The sequence below is a fragment of the Hyperolius riggenbachi genome, chromosome 9, assembly GCF_040937935.1.
Source record: "Hyperolius riggenbachi isolate aHypRig1 chromosome 9, aHypRig1.pri, whole genome shotgun sequence".
In the NCBI taxonomy this organism is placed as follows: domain Eukaryota; kingdom Metazoa; phylum Chordata; class Amphibia; order Anura; family Hyperoliidae; genus Hyperolius; species Hyperolius riggenbachi.
Window position 1 is genome coordinate 222,383,520 of NC_090654.1, and position 22,130 is coordinate 222,405,649.

General features: G+C 42.7%; 1 protein-coding gene across 8 annotated transcripts in view; it reads left to right on the top strand.

Moving 5' to 3' along the window:
• RALGAPA1 (Ral GTPase activating protein catalytic subunit alpha 1) overlaps window positions 1-14,634 on the top strand; it is a 335,676-nt gene extending 321,042 nt beyond the window's left edge. For 7 of the 8 annotated variants that reach the window (XM_068254030.1, XM_068254031.1, XM_068254033.1 and 4 more), the window contains one exon: window positions 10,827-14,634. In XM_068254030.1, coding sequence (XP_068110131.1) covers window positions 10,827-10,972 — 146 coding nt within the window. In that variant the 3' untranslated portion in view covers window positions 10,973-14,634. The remainder of the gene's footprint in view (window positions 1-10,826) is intronic. The other variant, XM_068254032.1, reaches the window with a different exon arrangement.
• The last annotated feature ends 7,496 nt before the right edge of the window (window positions 14,635-22,130 follow it).

Here is a 22,130-nt window from a genome sequence, read left to right on the forward strand (position 1 = left end):
GTAATTCAGCCACCACGGCAGCCAAATAGATCTGCAGGGCTGCCAGGCAACTGGTATTGTTTAATTGGAAATAAATAAATATAGCAGCCTCCATATTCTTCTCACTTCAGTTGTCCTTTAACTTTTAAGTCCAATATGACTTCCTTCTCCTGTGCTTCCAGCAGTGTATATCTGAACTGCAAGTGTCTCTGAGTACCAGATTATCACAGGAAGCAATTATGGTCAGCAATGGGCAATGTGTTACTCCTATTAATCAGTGGCATAAGGCCCATGGTGGAAGCTGCAACCAGGTCCGTGTGTGTCCCAGCCAGAACAATTTCCTTCCCCCAAGTCCTGATGCATCACAAATGGCAGCACAATTTTACCTTCCAGATATCTGCTCGGCCCGGTGACATCAGAGCTGGCAGTTTAGCTGCTGTGCTGTATACTTGTCCCTGCTGGTGCTCTCTTCCTGCTGGTGCTCTCTTTCTGCTCGAATAAGTAGGAAGAGAGAACAAATGGGAACAAGTATACATTACAGCAGCTGAACTGCCAGCTCTGATGTCACCCAGGGCCCGAGCTGATATCAAAGAGAAACAGGCAGCATTGTGCTTTTCCAGGGCCCATGTGTGATGCGTCTTGCCCAGAGTCGGGGGACAAGTATACAGTCACTCCAGCACTGTCCATGTGAGGGGGACAGAAATCGGGGTGCACACCACCAGCGGCAGGATAGGCAACTTCAGTATGAAACTGCGCAAGACAACATAGAGAACATTGGTCTCACCCGGTGCCGCCATAGGCTGTAATGTGAATCACAGCTATAGCAGCACTCACACAGTAATTTGCGTGCTGTCAAAAGCCGGAGCCCAAATTACTTTAAAAACCGTGTAATTCGGCAGCAAAATTATATGCTAACCCTCTAGTCCATGTCGACCTATAGGGGAAATAGTAATTAACTCAGGCGGGACTTTTGCAGAAGCGAGGTGAGCAGTTTTCTAGCTTCACCCTGCGCCCAAAATTCCTGACACTGTTTTTTCATGAATGCTCTTCAGCATCCTCTGTAGCATTTCTCCCAGAAAGACAAAGTATGTCACTTTGTGCTTTGGTGACGTTCATACCTCACACTGCTGTGCCCCGACCAACTTCTTCAGCCTGGCACAAGATGAAGTCAGGGGATATGTTAATGTATATTATATATTTATATAGCAGTGACCTCTTCTGCAGAACTGTACAGAGTACATAGTCATGTCACTGACTGTCCTCAGAGGAGCTTACAATCTAATACCTGCCACAGTCCAATATTTCAAATTATTAAATTAATATGGCAGGACATTAAACTCCTGTATGTTTTCAGAGATTTTGTTTAATTTGCCTGATATAAACAGAACAGTCAGTTGTTCCTAAAGAGAAAATCTTAATGAAACCTTTTTTATTTAATTCATAAACGATCTAAGCACAGAATCGTATCTGTTATATCAGAAGGTTATTTAGGCTGAGGTTAAAGAGGAACTGCAGTGAAAATAACGTAATGAAAAAAAAATGCTTTTTTTTTTCTTTACAAAATTCATTTATAAATTATTAAGGCAGAGTTTTCCCATTTTACAAGTCTGTCCTCACCCTGATTTAAATTCTGAAATGTATCACAGGTGGCAACATATTTCGTCTAAGGGGGGGGGGGAGAATTCCATATAATAAGGCCTAGGCTAAGCATCACTGGGAGTGTGGGGTATATACCAATATACAGCAATATACATATATGCAAAGAGGAGATACCAGGAGCCCAATATAGTGCAGTATGTACTGGCTGCACACATGCAAAAGATCAGTATCTGCAAAAGATCTGTTCCTGCAAAATGCATTCATAGTCTATGAAATCTGCAGATCTCATACACACCTTGTTTAACTGACATTTATCTGCAGATCAGATCCACTAGGATGGATTTTCAGATCTGCAGATGATTGTCAGATATGCAGATGAATGTCTGTTAAAGAGGAGCTGTTAGGTATAAGGTCTCAGAGAAAATAAACACATATATCAGTAGCTAAACATTGGCTGTACTTACATTACATATGCATTTCACTGTCCATGTTTGGATTTCACAGAATTTTTATATAGTATATGCAGAGAATGATGCTCCTGACAGCTCATGGCAGGTTCCATGTTTGTCTGTCTCCTATGAAGCCAAATGTGTCCTCATGTCCTGCCTGCTTCCTGATCACAGAAAAGCTTGTACTGAATAACACTAGTGTGCAGTGAATATTAATTAGCCATGTGGCTAGGAACAATAGCGGACTCCTGCAGTGTACTCTGCCCGGAGATTATTCAGTGCTGGACTGAGTTACAAGCTGCTGAAACTTGATCCTGTAACTTCTCATTAGCAGCCGAGGGGAGGGCCCCAGAATGCTTTGCAGTATGGTATGCGGCTTGCGTCCTCTTAAGAGCTTGGGTCTAACAGCTTTGCTGATAAGCACACATCAAATGTAAGAGAGATTTTTAACTACAGTATTGCCTTTTTGGCTTCCTTCTAAACTGTTTAACACAGGAGAATAGAGGTTTAAATTAGCTTCTGCAGCCTGACAGTTACTCTTTAAACAAGGTGTGTATGATGATCTGCAGATCTCATAGACTATGAATGCATTTTGCAGGGACTGATCTTTTGCAGGGACTGATCTTTTGCAGATACTGATCTGTTGGATGTCTACAGCATCTTTGTGTGCAGCATCTTGCAAAGATTTTTATCTGATGGGGAGTTCAGCTCAATAGAATAGACTGTATAGGTATGGCTCTTATACTACATGAAGGGTGGTAAAATTGGTCTGTGATCTTTCATTTTCCAAAGACTTTTATCTGATGTGTGTACCTACCTTTAGCGACCTTTCAACCAATAAACAGGGAGGGCGGGAGGAAAAGAAGTGGGTAAATATTAATTGGACTTCCTGAGGCCCTGTATGGTCTTAGGCTACATTCACAGTGGGACGTTATTGTCCTGCGTGAATAATGTGTTCTAAAGCAGTTTACTGCATTGCAATGTTAAAGCTATGTGACGTTCACAGTGCAACATTAAAATCGCAATGTAAATGTTGAGTTATGTTAATGCACTGCTGCAGTGCGTTACCTCTAAACGAAGACGTTAACAGAAACAGGGAAGCATACTTTCTATTGCCTGTATGTTCCACTGCATTTACTACATGTGACGGCAACGAAGCATTATTGTGCGTTTCCACCTTTTTTTGCGTTGCGTTTTAATGCTGCATTGTGACTTTAACGTTGCATCACAAAACAATGCCCCACTGTGAACCTAGCCTCAATCCATATCCAGTGCTCAAACTAATTATCTGTAATTGTGAGGGGAAAGGTTAGTGTTAGGAGTGGAGAAGGAGGTGGTTAGTGTTAAGAGAGTGAGAGTCAAGAGGGGAAGGTTAGGACCGTAGTGGGAGGTTAGTGTTAGGTGTTAAAAGGGGGGAAGGTTAGTGATAGAATAGTATACAGAAAGGGAATAAGAAAAGCGATTTCCCCCCAAAAAAACATTGAGCACCACAAAACACAGACAGAAAAGATGCTCTTTTTATGTTTAACTAGCTGATTGCCCGGGTATGTATTTGGCTGGTGTTGGCTCCGCATACTTTTTCTAACCCTAACACACAATTACTCAGTGACCAAGTTTGTGAGCTTTGCGGTCTTTGGTATCAATAATTTCCATTGAAATGAAAAAAATCTGATTGGCTGTTTGTGGCTCGACCCCCTTTTCTGAATTTGAACCCCAGTCACCCAATAACCAACTGTGTCAGGTTTGAGGCCTGTGCCATTAACAGTGCAAGAATGGCAGCAATTAAATATTCCCCTTGAAAAGCAATAGGTGAAGTTTGATTCACTTTTGTAGGCTCCACCCACTTTTCTGAATATTAATCCTAGTCACCTAGTGACCAACTGTGCAAAGTTTAAGAACCCTGCCATTAAGGCCCCGTTCACACTGCATGCGTTTCCAGACGCGTTTTGGAAACGCGTGCAGGTGGCCGACACGCACAACATCAGACAGTGCATAGAGTGCACTGTCTGATGTTCACACTGCATGCGTTCCGGACCTGTGCGGTCCGGGAACACATGCTGCACGCATTTTTTGCCAAAACGCGTGGCTGTCCCATTCACTTTTCAGTGATGGGATCAGCCACGCAACGCATACAAACGCGGATGGCGTGCGTTCGCATGCGTTGCGTTCCACACGCGTGGCCGTCCGCGTTTGCAATGTGAACGGGGCCTAACAGTGTAAGAATGGCTGCAGTTTACATTTTCCCAGTGAAATTTGTATTTGTCTCCACCCACTGATTATTATTATTATTTTATTATTATTTATTGTATTTATAAAGCGCCAACATATTACGCAGCGCTGATGACTGATGGCATTGCCCGGGTATGTATTTGACTGATGTTGGCCCCGCCCACTTTCTAACCCTAACGCATAAACACTCAATGACCAAGTTTGTGAGCTTTGGGGTCCTTGGCATCAATAATTTGTATATTCCAATAGAAATTAAACAAATCAGATTGGCTGTTTGTGGCTTCACCCCCTCTCCAGTATTTGAACCCCAGTCACCCAATGACCAACTGTAGCAGGTTTGAGGCATCTGCTATTAACAGTGTAAAAATGGCAGCAATTTCAATATTCCACTTGAAAATCAACAGGTGAATTTTGATTGGCTATTATAGGCTCCACCCACTTCCCTGAATATTAATCTGGGCAAAGTTTGGGAACCCCGCCATAAACAGTGTAAGAATGGCTGCAGTTTACATTTTCCCAGTGAAATTTTTTTTGGCTCCACCCACTGTTTGTAACCTTGACACACAGTCACTCAATGACCAAGTTTGTGAGCTTTCGAGTCCTTGGCATCAATAATTTGTATTTTCCCATGAAATGAAACAAATCTGATTTATTTGTGGCTCTGTGGCTCTGTCCCCTTTTCTGAATTTGAACCCCAGTGACCCAATTACCAACTGTACCAGGTTTGAGGCTTGTGCCATTAACAGTGCAAGAATGGCAGCAATTTGAATATTCTCCTTGAAAAGCGACATGTGATTTTTGATTGGCATTTTTAGACTCCACCCACTTTTCTGAATATTAATCCCAGTCCCCTAGTAACCAGCTGTGCAAAGTTTGAGAACCCTGTCATTAACAGTGAAGAAAGGCTGAAGTTTACAATTTCCCAGAATAATCTGTTTTTAACTCCACCCACTTTTTGTATCCTTGACACACAGTCACTACTCAATGACCAAGTTTGTGAGCTTTTGGGTTCCTGGCATCAAAATTGTGTGACTGGAAGCAGTTTATCCAGCAAAGAAATCTGGCGGTTTGTGGCTAGACCCCTTTACTGAATTTGAACCCCAGACACTTAACGACCGACTGTAGCAGGTTTGAGGTCTCTGCCATTAAAAGTGTAAGAATGGCTGTAGTTTCAATATTCCCCATGAAAATCAATAGGTGAATTTTGATTGGCTTTTGTAGGCTCCACCTACTTTTCCAAATATTAATCCTAGTCACCCAGTGACCAGCTGTGCAAAGTTTGAGAACCCTGCGAATAACAGTGTAAGAAAAGCTGCAGTTTACATTTTCCCATGAAAAAAGTTAGTTGTTTTTGGCTCCGCCCACTATTTGTAATCTTGACATACAGTCACTCAATGACCAATTTTATGAGCTTTGGGGTCCTTGGCATCAATAAGTTGCATTTTACCATTGAAATTAAACAAATGTGATTGGCTGTTTTTGGCCTGCTCCCTTCAGAATGTAAACCCCAGTCTCCCAGTGACTGACTGTAGCAAATTTTAGGCCTCTGCCGTTAAGAGTGTAAGAATGGCAGCAATGTAAATATTCCCCTTGAAAATCAAAAGGTGAATTTTGATTGGGTGCTGTAGGCTCCACCCACTTTCCTGACTATTAGTCCCAGTCATCCAGTGACCAACAACTGTCACCCACCCACCCAGTTTGAGAACCCTGCCAATAACAGAATGGCTGAAATCAATCTAAAAAATCTGATTGGCTGTTTGTGGCTCCACCCGTTTAGTGAATTTGGACCCCAGTCACCCAATGACTGATTGTATCAGGTTTGAGACCTCTGCCATTAACAGTGTAAGAATGGTAGCAATGTGAATATTCCTCTTGAAAATCAATAGGTAAATTTTGATTGGCTGTTGTAGGGTCCACCCACATTTCTGAATATTCATCCCAGTCACTCAGTGGCCAGTTGTGTAAAGTTTGGGAACCCTGTCATGTTAAAAATTTAGTTGGCACCGCCCACTTTTTCTAACCTTGACATACAGTCACTCAGTTATCAAGTTTATCAGCTTTGGTGTCCTTGGTATCAATACTTTGTATATTCCCATTAAAAAATAAACAAATCTGGCTGTTTGTGGCTCCTCCCCCTTTCTGAATTTCAACCCCAGTCACCCAGTGACCAATTGTACCAGGTTTGAGGCATCTGTTATTAACAGTATAAGAGAATGGTAGCAGCTTAAATATTCCCTTTGAAAATCAAAAGGTGAATTTTTATTGGCTGTTGTAGGCTCCACCCACCTTCCAAAATCTTAATCTCATTCACCCAGTGACCAACTGTTCAAAGTTTGAGAACCCTACCATTAACGGTGTAAGAATGGCTGCAGTTTATTTTTTCCCAGTAAAAGCTGTTTTTGGCTCCACCCCCTTTTTGTAACCTTGACGCATAGACACTCAATGACCAAGTGTGTGAGCGTTCAGGTTCCTGGCATCAAAAATGTGTGAATGGAAGCAGTTTATCCACCAAGGAAATCTGATTGGCTGTTTGTGGCCCCGCCCCTTTAGTGAATTTGAACCCCAGTCACCCAATGACCGACTGTAGCAAGTTTGAAGCCTCTGCCGTTAAAAGTGTAAGAATAACAGCAGTTTAAATATTCCCCTTGGAAATCAATAGGTGAATTTTGATTAGCTGTTGTAGGCTCCACCCACTTTCTTGAATCTTAATTGCATTCACCCAGTGACCAAGTGTGGCAGGTTTGAGAACTCTGCCATTAACAGTCTAAGAATGGCTGCAGTTTACATTTTCCCATTTAAAATGAATGGCTGAAATTTGATTGGCTAATTTATGCTCCGCCTACTTTTCCTGGATATGTAACCTCGGTCATGAAGTGACCACCTGTGCCAAGTGTGGGGACTCTGGCTTGATTACTGTGAGAATGGCAGCCTTTTACATTTTTCCATTGACTTAAAGTGATCTAAGCAGCTCCTGGCTTCAAATAGCTGAAAGGGCTGCCATGTTTCAGGAGTTCAAAAACTCCTGCTGCTTTTACAATGTCTTATCCAGGCTAGGTGTGAAATTCTTCAAGTGCATCTTATGTTTTCTGTTTGAAGTACAATGGGGAAGGCTCAGGGTTTGTTTGTGGTCAATTAAGTCTAATGAGGTAATTTCTTATCAGCCTTCCATCATCTGTTGATCTCCGTCCACAGGTCCTTTCACGAAGTGTGTATTTTAACCCTTAAATGTAAAAAGATGAGGTAAAACAAAAGGTTTTTTTTAATAATAAACCACATTTTTAGAATGCATTTTTAATTTGCTATAGAGCTGCACTGGGTGTTAAAAATGATGCTCGGTTCACTCACACACACATATACATATATATATATATATATATATATATATATATATATATATATATATATATATATATATATATAAGTGTTTGCCATAGGCTCCATATTACCCAGATACACCACTGGGTGTAACTATCTTTCCGGGGCACGGTTTTTCAGGTAATACCCACTATATACTGTATATATTTACCCTTAGTGCCTTTTATTACTATTATGTGTTTTTTACTGGAGTTCTGAGAAAATGAGCTCCTTTGATAGTTGTCCTTTTAAGTAGCCTTATCCTTAACCAATAGGGCCTGGCTCATCATAACATCACTACCCTGAAATAATCAGGCAGTGAAGTTTGAAGTTCCAGCAACTATGCTTTTATTATGTTACAGAATGAACATAACAGCTGGGGATGGAGCAAAACCTGTATTTCTGTGTTTACTTTAAAGTATACCTTTCACTTGCTGAAACATTCATTGTGTGACAAGATAAGACAAAGTGCAACAGCTTACGGAAATTAGTACAGTATGCAACACGAAGTCCACAGGTCTAGGCCCTATTGTAAATATAATCAACCATCTAGACCAGGGGTCTCAAACTCGCGGCCCGCGGGCCATTTGTGGCCCTCGATACAATATTTTGTGGCCCTCGACGGCAAAAGATTCCTTATGGTTCGCTTCAGTGCTCCCAAGTAATCTGCCGCATCCCCGCCACTAAACGAGGGCTGCAAAGCCCCAAAATCGCCCGGGGGGCAATCCGCCGGCATTTCCTGGAAGGGGCAGAGCTTTCAGCTTCAGCTCTGCCCCTCCTGACGTCAATTGCCGCACGGATCACCGCCTCTCCCCTCCTCTCTCTGTGAAGGAAGAGTGAGAGGGGCGGGCAGAGGCAGCGATGCGCCGCGATTGTGAAATTCCTTATGCGGCCCAGCCTCATCCTGACTTTGCCTCCTGCGGCCCCCAGGTAAATTGAGTTTGAGACCCCTGATCTAGACTAAAATGTAACTTTTATTGTGTTATTAAAAGGGTAACATTAAAATGTATACTGACAGTGTTGGCTGCCAAAGTAAATCAAACCTCAAATACAAGGGGTTCTTTGCTGATCCCCACTCTTTCTGTGCCTGTATGAAGCTACAAACACACAGGATAGGGGGTAGCTAGCCCTTGTTGCACACCAATTAAGGAGCAATGTATTCAGTCATATCCTTGTTTATCACCACAACCCCAACAGGTGTGTCTATAACACTGTATAGATACTGGAAAGGTCAATGTGCTCATAGACTAGTAATGGAAAGTGCACATCAGTGGGCAGGACCTGTGTGTTCAGCCACCTTCCATAGAGCATATAGTGTGCAGAATCATATACAGTTCTTCCTTCCACCAGGATCAAAGTACCAGCGCCTCATATCTGTTGATGGTCAGCTAATAGGCACAGTACCTGAGGAAGTGGGCCTTAGCTCATGAAGCGCATTGCAAAGTGAAAAGTAAACCCCTTTTTACGTGACCCAGACTAATATACTAATGATTTACTCTCCTTTTAGGCTGGTTTCACAGTGGGACGTTACAGGCGCACGTTAGAGCAGCCTGTAACGCAGCCCACCGCACAGTAATGAAAAATCAATGGGGCTGTTCACAGTGCGGACGTTGCGTTACATTGTAACGCTGCGTCACAAGACAACGTACTGCATGCAGTACTTTGGACGCGGCTGAGCCACGTTAGACTGCTTGCACATGCTCAGTAATGTTTGGGAGGAGCGGAGAGCGGCCAGGCACATGGCTAATTAATATGCACTGCACGTTATGACGTGCAGTGTTTACTTCCTGGAGCAGCCGCTCTGTGCGGCGATTGGCCGGCGGGACCACGTGATGCCGCATGCGCACAAGAGTGCGCATCACGGCATCACTGACGCCAGAGTGAGCTGCACAACGCGGCTCACTCTGACGTCCAGATTCAGCACCACCAGGCGTTGAGTTAGGGGGACGTTATGCGACCTTAACGCCCCCTCTAACACAACGTCCTGGTGTGAAATTAGCCTTAACCTTTGTCTTTATTTTGTAGCTTGGTGAAGTGACACATAGGGCTGTATTGTTTCCCACTCTTCTCCTCAGGAAGTGTAAGTAAGATTAAGCTGCCACTCACTGCTCTGTGCAATCAGGAAACCTCAGGGGGGGTTATCGCCATGCTGTTTCTTCACCCCTCTCCCATTGGATTGAATGGAGTGAGAGGTGGTAGTGTAGTTTCTATGGTACAGCCGTCAGGAGCTGGCCTGTGTCTGGAATACCACAATGAGTCACGTGACAGTACTGTTTATCAGCAAAATTAACATATTTACTAGCTTTTAGCCTTTTTATAACATTAAGGTGGAATTGGCCTTTTAAACAATTTGCAGGCTGTATTTAAATGATTTTAATCATTTACAGACTTCATTTTTTTCAATCTTTATCCAACATTTTCTAAAGACCCCAATTCCTTTAAAGAGACTCCGTAACAAAAATTTTAGCAGTATTTCTCATATTCTACAAGTTCCTAAGGCTGTTCCATTGTGCTCTGGCTTACTGCAGCACTTTCTACTTGCACCATCTCTGTAATAAATCAACGTATCTTTCCCCTGTCGGACTTGTCGGCTGTTTCTGGAAGGCTGCCAACTCTTCAGTAATGTGAACAAGTTAACTCCTTCCAAGCCCCTCCAGTGCTCCTGTGATTATTCCTCACAGACAATGTCCCTGCTCTCACTGTCAGCTTGTCTGCTATCTGTGAGGCTGATAAACACAGACTGATAAACTGAACAAAGAATAGCTGGCTGATGAGGAAGCTGCCTGTCAGGCTGACACCAGTGCAGACCAGAGACTCCAGGCTCTAAAGACACAGCTTGTCATGCTTCATTAACACAGAGCTCTTTCAAAACTTGCACATAACCTCTGGAGACTGAATTCAATGTGTAACCCACTGAATTCTCTGTGTACTCACTGTGTATTAACTGAGTTCACTGCTCTGCTGATGTACTTCCTGTTTTGGTGGCCATCTTTTCTGTTTACAAAACCGTTTATAAAACAGTTTTTTTTACCCTCTTTATTGCAGCGGAGAGCAGCAAAAATAATACAGAGGGGGCTAGGAGATGACCCCAAACAGGCAGGGATGTTTGTTTATACTTCATTTTGTGAATACAGATTCTCTTTAAAAGCAAGCTTGCTTTGCGTGACCTTTTATGTTCTACCTGCAAGCTAACTTTGGTGGTGTTTTATCTTGCAGATATTTGCCCGACAGATGAGCAGAACAAGATCTTACTGACACAGAGCGATGTCTCAGATTTGGCATCTCCTATATCTCCACGGACCAACAAAAGCCGCATGTCCATTAAACTACGGCGCTCTTCTGGCTCTGCCTACAAGACCTAGTTTTTACCTTCGTCTCAGACTGCCCAGATGAGTCTGTTTATCGTGGGCAGTGCCATCTGTGGGAAGAGTCAGGAGCCATATAGTCAGATTGGCCGTCGCGCCAAAGTCTTGCTGCCTGCGCTTTTTATCTTAAGTTCTATTTCTCCCCCACACACATCTATTTTATTTGAGTGAATAACACTGGACTTTTAGCTATAAGTTAAAAATTTAGCCTAAAACTCTGTGGTTTTTAAAATGTTATGTACAATGCAGGGTGCCATATGTATATCTTTGCAGATTTTACCGTTCTATGACAGTTATGTTTTCTTTTTGTTTTTATGATGAGACTGGCTGATGTCACACAAGTATAATATTTTTTTATTTTAACTCCACTTTGCGCCCTCTTTGTTGTATATTTATTGACAATATTTTTGCTTGTTACTTGAGTTTTTGTTTCTTTAAGCTGGTTTTGCCTTTTCTTTGGACCATTATAAAAAAAAAATCCTCAAGTGGAATATGTTAATCCAGTTGTTAAATCCATATGTTATATAGCAATATCTATACAAAGTATTTTTTTTGTCTTGGTCCAATGAAACCCAATATTCCAGGATAAATATTAAATGTAACACACTTATTCACGTAATATTTTTATACATGTATTATTTTGTTATATATACATATATATAAATATATTGCTTTCACTGGCCTAGCTTTGTTTAAAAATATGGCAATGTAATTTCAATTAAGGGGGGGGTCTTTTTTTTCAATGGTCATGTTTATGTAGCAGAACAGTGGAGGGAATATGTTACATATTTTCTTCTAACAGATGAACACTCCTTGACTTGGAAGTGGTCTGTAAGCTTTTGTTATGGTTTTATATGCTGGAATGAACATTAAACTTGTTGTGGTCACATTTTTTCATTATACGTGACCTTGTATATGCAGTGTAGAATGTTATTGCCAGCCACAACATTTCTATACACAGTTAAGCGGTTTTAATAAGTTCGTCCTTTTGAAGGCATTCCATTGCCACTTCACATACCTCTCTGACCCGCAGGCTATCTGAAGCATCTCTGTTTATGTAAGAAGCATACCATTAGTATGTAAGGTGTTGAAGGGATTATAATGAAAAGAATGCGTCAGCCTGACCTGCCAAGGCTGTATAGAAATGCCGACATGCATAAAGTACATACAGCACTTTCCTCTTCTTGTAGTAGCGCCTGTTGTGAGAGATTGCTGGGGAGTTAGGCATATAGGGCCAACAATAGGGTAGATTCCATGTATGGCCATTACTGCTTGGGAATTCATCTTTCTTAGAACCTACTCTGTATACTGGACATTTAAGTTCTTGCCCCTGATGTAGCTCTCATGGTAGAAGCTATTATACGCCCTTATGTATATGGCTAACATCATAAACCCAGTATGTTCACGGTGCATTTCCATTGCGTTAGTTCTTAGCCAGCAACCACTGGCTAAGTTCAGCCCGATCACAAATGGACTCAAACACGCAAATTTTAATGTGATTTTTGCAGCAGGTGTTATTAACAATACAAGCACTACCCCTGTAAAAAGTAAAATAAATTTAGCCTTTTTAAATCAGAGCTGGAAATAATTCTAGTTAGAAAAATTACAACTCTAGCTTGCCAAAAATTAAAAACATTTTGTTGGTACATGTGTGTTATCAAACCATGACTGGTAATAATCATATTGAAGCACAGTACACATACATATATACCTCTGTTTAGCCTATTAGATAATGGGTTCTGACCATCAATCCATCCATACTGCACTAGTCAAGGATCTGAGAAAGATCTACCGATATGGCGGATTTTTCTATTTTAAGCTATAATTATTAGTAGCCATGATATAGTAAAGGGTGCTGATGGTGTGTTTTAAAAGGGGTAGTGCTGCTGAAATAGTAAAGAGCATGACTGACCCTGTTTTAATAAAGTTAGTAAAAACTAGCATCTTGCTTCCTATCAACCATCGCACCTACCTTACTGTGGTGATTGTGTCCACATTTGAAATGCAGGTGTGCACTGATCCATAAGATCTTATGCAATCAAAATTCAAACCCTGCATTTAATATGAAGTCAAAGTGTTCTCCAAACTTTTAAAGAGTACCCAAGCCTGTAATGACAGGCTCAGTCTGAATGATTGAAAGGGGGGGGGTAAATACTCACCTGCCCTGACGTCTTCCCACTAGGAAGGTGATCTCTCTCAGAACGGGCCCTAGTGATTTTTTTGTATTTATTTTTTTACAAAATTGCTGCCAAGGCTCTGGCCACACCCACCTGCATGGTCAGGGCCGCCCCTAGCTTGGCAGCCCGTAGCCTTATTGGTGGCTGCCAAGCTTGAGTCAGACTGCAACCACACAGGTGGAGGTCTCCAAAGAGCTTTGCCAGTCTCCAGAAATATGGCGGCTGTCACACTGCCACCTCAAAGGCATCAGGACAGGTACGGATTTAACTCCGCAACACCCCAATACAGACAGAGCCTGTTATTTGACCTCAAGTACTCTCTAAGTGAAAGTCCATGTACTCTATCCCTATATGTTGCCTTGATTCTGAGCACTGAAAAGCACCGTATATACTGTACAGGTAAAGGAAGGTACTTTATATACTTGGCAGGGCAGGCTGAAGCACAATAAAGGGTTTTGGTTATAACTACACTAAACTTAAAGAGCAACTCCAAGCTGATGTAATGAAAACAAACTTGAAGGTAGTACAAATTAAACTAGCCAATGTGATGTCAGTCACATGATTTTGTAGCAGAAAGCCTTGTATCCAGGACACATATGTGCATGTCAGTATTACAACTTTTTCCACATGTAATCAATAAGATATAGAATGCAGATCAGTCCACTTAGAATGAGGGTTTTGAGCTCATGATCATTTTTTTTGCTGAGCTTGGGGCAGGCCTACCATGTACTGCTCTTTTTCGAGAAATGTTAAAGGACTGCACAGGGGACTTCATAGCTTCAGTATCAGATGTACACACAAAGCAGGTGGTTTGGGCGCCAAGCGCCGGTTGCTTAGTGCCTAAGTTGGGCACCGCTGTAGCACTAATGTTGTAGTCCGCGGCTCGGGTAATTGGGGTTTTTCTCCCCCCGAGTTGCTATGACTCCCAGTGGTATTTAACACCACCGGAAATTTGAGCGGCTCACCCTGCGCCCAATTCACCGGCAGTATACATATCCGTATGCACAGACACAACATCAGAGTGGTGATAGGGATACCTTCAGCTTTATGCCTGGATGAACTAAGGGATTAAATGTTCTAGAGAGCACTGCCATATAAAAGGTTAGCGGACCTCATTACCAATAGATTCCCATTGTTTTCAAGCTGTTATGTGCACTAAGGTTTTAGTATTGTTCTGTTCACTTTTTTTTATAGCCTTTCATGTTGAAGTGCCAGGGGCGGTCTTCGTGTCAGAGAGCCAAAGGGATCCTTCCGTTGTTTTGACTTGCCCATCGAACCTGTATGTAGTCAACGTTTATGCACAGGTCTCTTATCTATCATTGCTGCATTTTATGTTTTACTTGTCTTTTTTTCTTTCTGTAACCTTTCTTTAGCGTGTTTTATACATAGTCCATGCCACTTTTCGTTTAGGCCTTAAATGGCCACGTCAGTGTAATGCTATCGCTCATGTCATTCGAAATAAATGTAGACTTTTTATTTTCAGTTCAGATATCCACGGTCCTGTTTAATACAAAGCTTCTCAGGTCAGCCAATTAAATGTGTAATATACGTTAGCTATGTACAATAAAAGAGTGGCCACCTAACCAAAGCTCATCTCTCGTTTTCTAGAGCTGCTAATACTAACATCCGTAATGTCATGTCATTTTCAGAACTATAACACGATGTGCACAAAAATGTGTTACAGTTAAAGAGGAACTTTAGCGAAAAGGGGAAAAAAATAAATCAATACATTGTAAAGTGAGAATTAAAAAATAGAAGAGAGATCAAGAAATGATTATTGATATTCAAGAAATGATTGATATTCGCCATGTAAGCTGTTCATGTTGTTTGATCCACAGTCAGCCTGCACGTATCATCTTTACTACTGGCGGACATGAAATGTACATATATAACCACACCTCCTAACAAAGCAATAGGCTAAGTGGTTGTTTTTTGTTTTTTTTATAGATATACATATACACAGAGGAAGATATTGGTTGTTTGGCAGTTGGAAATAGCTGTTATTTCCCACAATGCAGCGAGGTTCACAGACAGGAAACTGTCGGGACCATGGCCCTGACATCACACTGTGAGAGGGGCTTCACCACAATATTAGCCAATAAGACCCCACTGATGATCTATTTAAGAAAAGGTAAAGATTTTTCGTGGGAATACGGGTGTCAGCTACTGATTGGGATGAAGTTGGTCTTAGCTACAGTTCCTCTTTAAGTATTTCATGGTTCCTTGGCTCATTTTTTTTTACTCCCCTTATTCCAGGTTTTGTATTAACCAAGAGCTGCTACAATTTATGTAGCATCACCTACTGGTGAAAGCTGATATTTCAGCTTGACTATTTAAGAGTTGCTTTGCTTTAATGAACATCATAATTTGTCAGGGCTGTCTTAATTTCATGACAGAATGTAAACAGAACTGGAACAATTGCAGATTTAAAGAATACCTGTCCCAAGACAAAGCTACCAAAATTAACCCAGAGTTATGTTAAACAAAACCGAAACAGTTAAAGGACTGTATTAGCATTTCCCATAATGCACTGTGCCAGTTGGTGGGCTGAGTCAAGATGAAAGAAGCTACAATTCAGAACTATTTTAGGCCCTATTTACACCTAATGCATTGCGTGGCATCCAATTTGCCAAAAGGGATGTCACGCAACGCATTAAGCCATCAATTCATCAAGCATTACTGCACTTGGTAATGCTGAAAACAGCTGATTTTATCAAGCACTTAGGAAAGTGTCAATTCATCAAGGCTGAAACTATCGAGCAGTGAGGTAAATTACCGACTTGTGCAGTAAACACCTCAGCAAATGTCAGTAAATCTTAATTCATCAAGGTGACAGCATGCGGTAAAACACAGTTCCATTACCGGCAGTTCTCCTCTGTCGGTATCAGTGTGGAACTCACAGAAGCAGAGACGATTACCCATGACTGACAGGTGCAGAAGCCAATAGAAACAGCCAGTCTCCTAAAAGTCCCTATGATGCATTTTTATAGGACCCAAAGGCTTTTCAGGGGGGTCTAGCTTTCCTACCCCCCCCCCCCCCCCCCCCCCAGGCAGTGAGCAGAGAGATCACGGAACAAAAGTAGCTTCCCCTGCCTCCCTTTGGCAGTTTAACCTCTTAGGTTCCTGTTTGAAGATGCAGAGTAGCTAGTGGGGAAATCCTCTAAGCAGGGCATGTGTAATGTCTCCTGGAAGTTCTTCTAAGCTGCGGCAATTGAATAAAATGTGAAGAAAGACTAATGGACAGATTCAAAGCGAGCAGAGGCATCATAACAAAATATGTACATCTAAAGGGATGTCGGGATGCCTCTTACTATTGTAATGCTGTCTCTGCACACATTCTCTTCTGCTGTTAAAGGGAAGGTTCAGGGACTATCCGAAAAAAATAAAAATCCGCATCCACTTACCTGGGGCTTCCTCCAGCCCGTGGCAGGCAGGAGGTGCCCTCGGCGCCGCTCCGCAGGCGCCCGGTGGTCTCCGGTGGCGCGCCCGACCTGGCCAGGCCGGCTGCCAGGTCGGGCTCTTCTGCGCTTCAAGGCCCGGCACTTCTGCGTCCCACGCCGGCGCGCTGACGTCATCGGACGTCCGCCGGGCTGTACTGCGCAGGTAAGTGGATGGGGATTTTTATTTTTTTCGGATAGTCCCTGAACCTTCCCTTTAATGACAATGGGCCTCTGTAAATTACCAAATTTCTACCGTAGCTGTGAAAATATTGATGAATTAGCACATTAAAGTCTAAAATACAAAATGCAGTATTTTCCCCGACTTGGTTTTGTTTATCGAACAGCCTTGATGAATTGACAAGTAAATGTAATTAGTGCCTCACTGTGAATGTCCTGAGGCACAGATTGAACAGTCATTTCTGCTGCTGTTTAGTGCCAGGGTCAGCTTCTGTGCATGGCCCAGAGGTATGCAACATGACTATGTCTTAGGAACTGATAAAAATTTCTGTCATTAAAATATTTGCATGGAAAACCTCTTGAGGGCTGGTGCACACTACGAGCGTGTTTCTAAGCACCAGCGATTTGAAAAGCTCTACTAATGTAATGCTCTGCTAGCTATGTATGTGTGCTCACTTGAGCTGTGATTTGTAAAAAAAAAAAAAAACTCACCCATATTATATTACATTAGCAAGAGCTTTTCAAATCACTGGCCCTATGAAAAAGCTGGTAGTGTGAACTACTCCTTAAAGGACACATCCGAGCTGTTTAAAAATAAAAAAATCCACTTACCTGGGGCATTTTCCAGCCCCCTCCAGCCGTTCTGTGCCCTCACCGCAGCTCTGCTCACCGCTGGTGGTCCTGGGTCCCCTCCGGCGCAGGATTCCTACTTCCTCAAAATCGTGCTGACGTCATCTGGACTGTACCGCGCAGGCACAGTAGTTCTGCGCCTGAGAAGAACAGCCCAGATGACGTCCGTGCGAATGCAGCAAGATGCCAACCTGGCGAGGGCCTCTGCTCCGGAGGGGACCTGGAGCCAATGGAGCTGCGGTGAGGGCACAGGTCGGTTGCCGGGGGCTGGAGGAAGCCCAAGGTAAGTGGATTTTTTTTTCGCTTTGGACCACTCCTTTGAATTAGACTATTCACACTGGCAATCACAAAACGCCAGCGCTTTGTGTGGTTGATTTTACTGCAATTAATGCGGTAAAAATCACTACACTCTCGCGATTTTTGATCGATTGTGACTAGCGCTTTTTGAGCACTGTATCGCGATCGCTCTAGAATTGCGGTAAAATGCTGATTGCTGCTAATCGCGAATTGGCCATGATTGGCGGCAATCGTGGCAGTGAGATCTCTGCCATTAGTATTGTGCTAGGACTTCGGCGATTAGTGGGAATTGCCCCAGTGGGAATGGGCCTTGACGGCTGGGACTCACTTTCTGAGCGCTTTTCTGACCATCAGCGCTGTCTAAGCATTTTAACCACTTGAGGACCACAGTGGTAAACCCCACCTAAAGATCAGGCTATTTTTATCGAAATTAGCCACTGCAGCTTTAAGGCCAAGCTGCAGGGCCGCACAACACTGCACACAAGTGATCCCTCCCCCCTTTTCCCCCACCAACAGAGCTCTCTGTTGGTGGGGTCTGATCACACCACCCCCACCCCCCATGTTTGTTTATTGTTTTATAAATATCTATGTTAATATATATAATTATTATTTTTTTTTTACTATTTTATTAATTTTTTTTTTAATCCCCCCAGCCAGCCAATAATGGCGATCGGCTGTCATAGGCTTCTGCCTATGAGAGCCGATCACTCTCATGTGCCCCAGGTGGACAGCCGTGTCGCACCGGCTGTCCCCAGTACAGCACTGCTGCTAATCGCAGAGCTGTATATGTATATAAACGGCCGTCTAACAGTCTCCTGAGCGGCAATCGCCGCTCGGAGACTGAAGGCGGGGCGGAGCTCCGCCCCCCAAGCAGGAGATGCGCGCGATCTCCTTCAAACTGCTTCCCCAGGAATTTACGCCGATCTACGTTAGGCGGTCCTGGGGCTGCCGCCACGCCCATCGGCGTGACGTGGTCGGCAAGCAGTTAAAAAACCTCCCCCATTGATTTACATTAAAATCGTGTTAAGATTGCTGCAATCACATTTTCTTGCAGTGATTTTAATGCAAGTCAATGGGAGCATTTTTTCAAAAAAATGCTCAGATGGTTAGAAAAGAGCTCAGAAAGCGTTCACAGCGAGTCTCAGGCTTAACTCTGCATTATAGCAAGAGGCTCGGGTATAATGCCTCGCTCACACAATACACGTTGCCGTGCTCATTTTGGCAATGTGTATGGGGTGCGGTCAGTAAGAACAGAGTTTGGCAATGTGTATGGGGTGAGAGCAGCAAGAATAGACTGCACTCTCTGATGTTCAGATTATATGCGCTGTTCAGCATTGCACTGCTGCATGCTTTTTTCAGCAAAGCTCAGCACTGCCCCATTCACTGTGCATGGTGGCCATGCGATCACTTGCATTATGTTCCGATTGTACAGCCATCTGCGTTTGACAGTCTGAACGAGGCCTAAGGGTGCAGTCACACTATGCATATTGCTGCATGTGAACGCACTGCCAATACAATTGAGTGGGGATATTAACATGTCTGCGTTGTAATGAACCACTTTATCGGAACACACTTTCTACAGTGTGTTTCTGAAGAACGTTTGCGATAATAGGCACATTGCCATAGCAATTCTATATGCCTTGAAAAATGGCAAGCACATTACACCATGCAGAATGCACATTGCGCTATGCTTTGTAGTGGGGGTAGTATGCAATGCATATAAGCGAACTTATGTGGACTTAGATTTATGTAGAAATCCTCAACGCCCATACACTTGGACCGTGCACTCCAACTTTAATATAGCTTGGAATCAAATAAAACACTGTGTACAACACTTACATTGTGGGCCACTGTGACACCAACCCAACATAAAGCAATCACCTTAAGTGTACCAGCAGTATGCATAAATAGTGTGTAGCAGTCAGAGAAATGCCCAATATCTCTTCCCTACCGGTTTCGGCGTGGTTTTATGCTGAGTCCGTGTCACAGGGGCCCACAATGTAAGTGTTGTACACTGTGTTTTATTTGATTGCAAGCTAAAGTTTGTTTTGCTTGACAGAGTGACTCTGCTTGCTTCTTTGGTCACGGCCAGTCACCAGTTTGTATTGAAAAAGAGCTGTGGAGGGTGATGCAAACAGCTTATGGGAAAAAAAGGTACCTAAACCTTCGCTCTAAGCACCCTTTGGCACTTTAATTGGCCTGAGGAAGTGAGCACAGCCTCACGAAACGTGTTGCCGGTGCAAATTCGAATTCATTCATTACATGAATTTGTCTTCATTGAGGTTCCGTAAGCCGGAGCAGTGCTTTTCAGCGCAGGTAGATTTGGGCACAGCCAGAATTACAGCTACAGCGGCGCTCAGTGAGTAACGTCAGCGCTGTCAGAAGACGGAGCCGAAGTTTCTTTTAAAACACAATAATTCGTCCTCCAGCAAACGCTGGAAGCCGAATTATATAATTCCCCACTATCCATGGCGGCCTGGAGGGGGGATAGCAATTAATACGGCCCGGACTTGTGCAGAAGCAGGATCAGCCATATATCGGCTGTGTCCTGCGCCTAAGTCTACCGGCGCTGATTTCAAATGTATGCCTGTAAGCCACCTCAGATTTTTTGTTTTAACTTAGTTTTATCCTACTCTGTGTGCCTCTTCTCCCCACTGACCTGTTTGTATTGAGCATCTGTAACCATAGGATTTTGGATAACCGTTGCATATTTGCTGAGGCTCACCTGGGAGTGCTTGTATAACATTACAACTATTATGTGAACTTAGGCTTACAGCCAGGTAATCAGTATTTTTCATGTTCCTTTGACAACAGGTGTACTTTAAAGGGGAACTGACGAGAGAGGTATATGGAGGCTGCCATGTTTATTTCCTTTTAAGCAATACCAGTTGCCTGGCAGCCCTGCTGATCCTCTGCCTCTAATACTATTAGCCATAGCCCCTGAACAAGCATGCAGCAGATCTGGTGTTTCAGACGTTAAAGTCAGATCTGACAACAAGACTAGCTGCATGCTTGTTTTTGGTGTTATTCAGATATTACTGCAGAGAAATAGACCAGCAGAGCTGCCAGGCAACTGGTATTGATTAAAAGGAAATAAATATGGCAGCCTCCGTATACCTCTTACTTCAGTTCCCCTTTAAAAACACCCCCCTTCCATTTCTTTTGTAAGACCACAATAGCTTCTGAGGATAATTGGAGTGGATTTGAGCTTACCTTGAGGTTCTGATTTATAATTATTTCACAAACTTCCATTTGACATCAGCCTGGTAGGAAATCTACAGTGGCCCACAAGGACACCAGCATTGAGCAGTTAAAATATTTACTAATGTTACTATAATAAATTGCAGTTACAGTGTCAGTTTTTTCACAAAGTACAGAGCTCTAGCCTTTACTAGCACTTCAAACAAATAAGTATTAAATGAATTGGTTTGAACATGAAGAGCTTTTAATAACACGATGACAACAGGCTGCAGATATTAAGCTGGTAACAATTGCTAACAAAAGCCTTGTTAAAAACAGTTTCTTTTATTTGCATTGAGTGTCCTTAATCCTATAATGGATGTTTTAATAAGTACAAGCGCCGTACGGACTGGCGGAAGACCATCTAATATTTGATTACGCAGTTTTCATGTGCTGCTTTATTTAGTGGTGAAGAGGTTTATTGAAAGACCCAAACATGTCCTTTTGGTTTGCGTGTAGGGCAGCATGCTTGTGCTTTAGCCTAGAATTCCATAGACCACAATGTAAACTATAGAACACTGAACTCAGTGGTTGCTACTGGCTATTCAAATGTATGCCTTCAATTAATATTGCACTTTTGTTTTCTAAGGTGCCCTAGAAAAGCAATGATTGCTGCTGACTGAATGAGGCCTCTTTTCCACGAGCAGTTGATGGGCAGTGAAATGCCTCAAACTCTCACAACTGCTCACTACTGCCTGGTAGCTGCTTGCTGAGCACACAGTTCAACTGCCCGTGAAACAGAGGCCTAATAGAAAAGGCAATCTGTTTACTCCCATTTCTTTGTATCCTAAAGAGGAACTCCAGTGAAAATAACGTAATGAACAAAAGTGCTTAATTTTTACAATAATTATGTATAAATCTTTGTCAGTGCTTGCCCATTGTAAAATCTTTCCTCTCCCCGATTTACATTTTGACATTTTTACTGCTGGCAGGTGATGTCTGTGGAAAGAGATGATGCATTTTTGGCCGTTGGAAACAGCTGTTATTTCCCACAATGCAACAAGACTCCCAAAGTGTGATATTAGCACCTTGGTCCTGACATCACACTGAGGGAGGGGTTTCACCACAATATCAGCCATACAGAGCTCCCTGATGATCTGTTTGAGAAAAGGAAAAGATTTCTCATGGGAAAGGGGTATCGGCTACTGATTAGGATGAAGTTCAATCCTTGGTCACGGTTTCTCTTTAATTCCA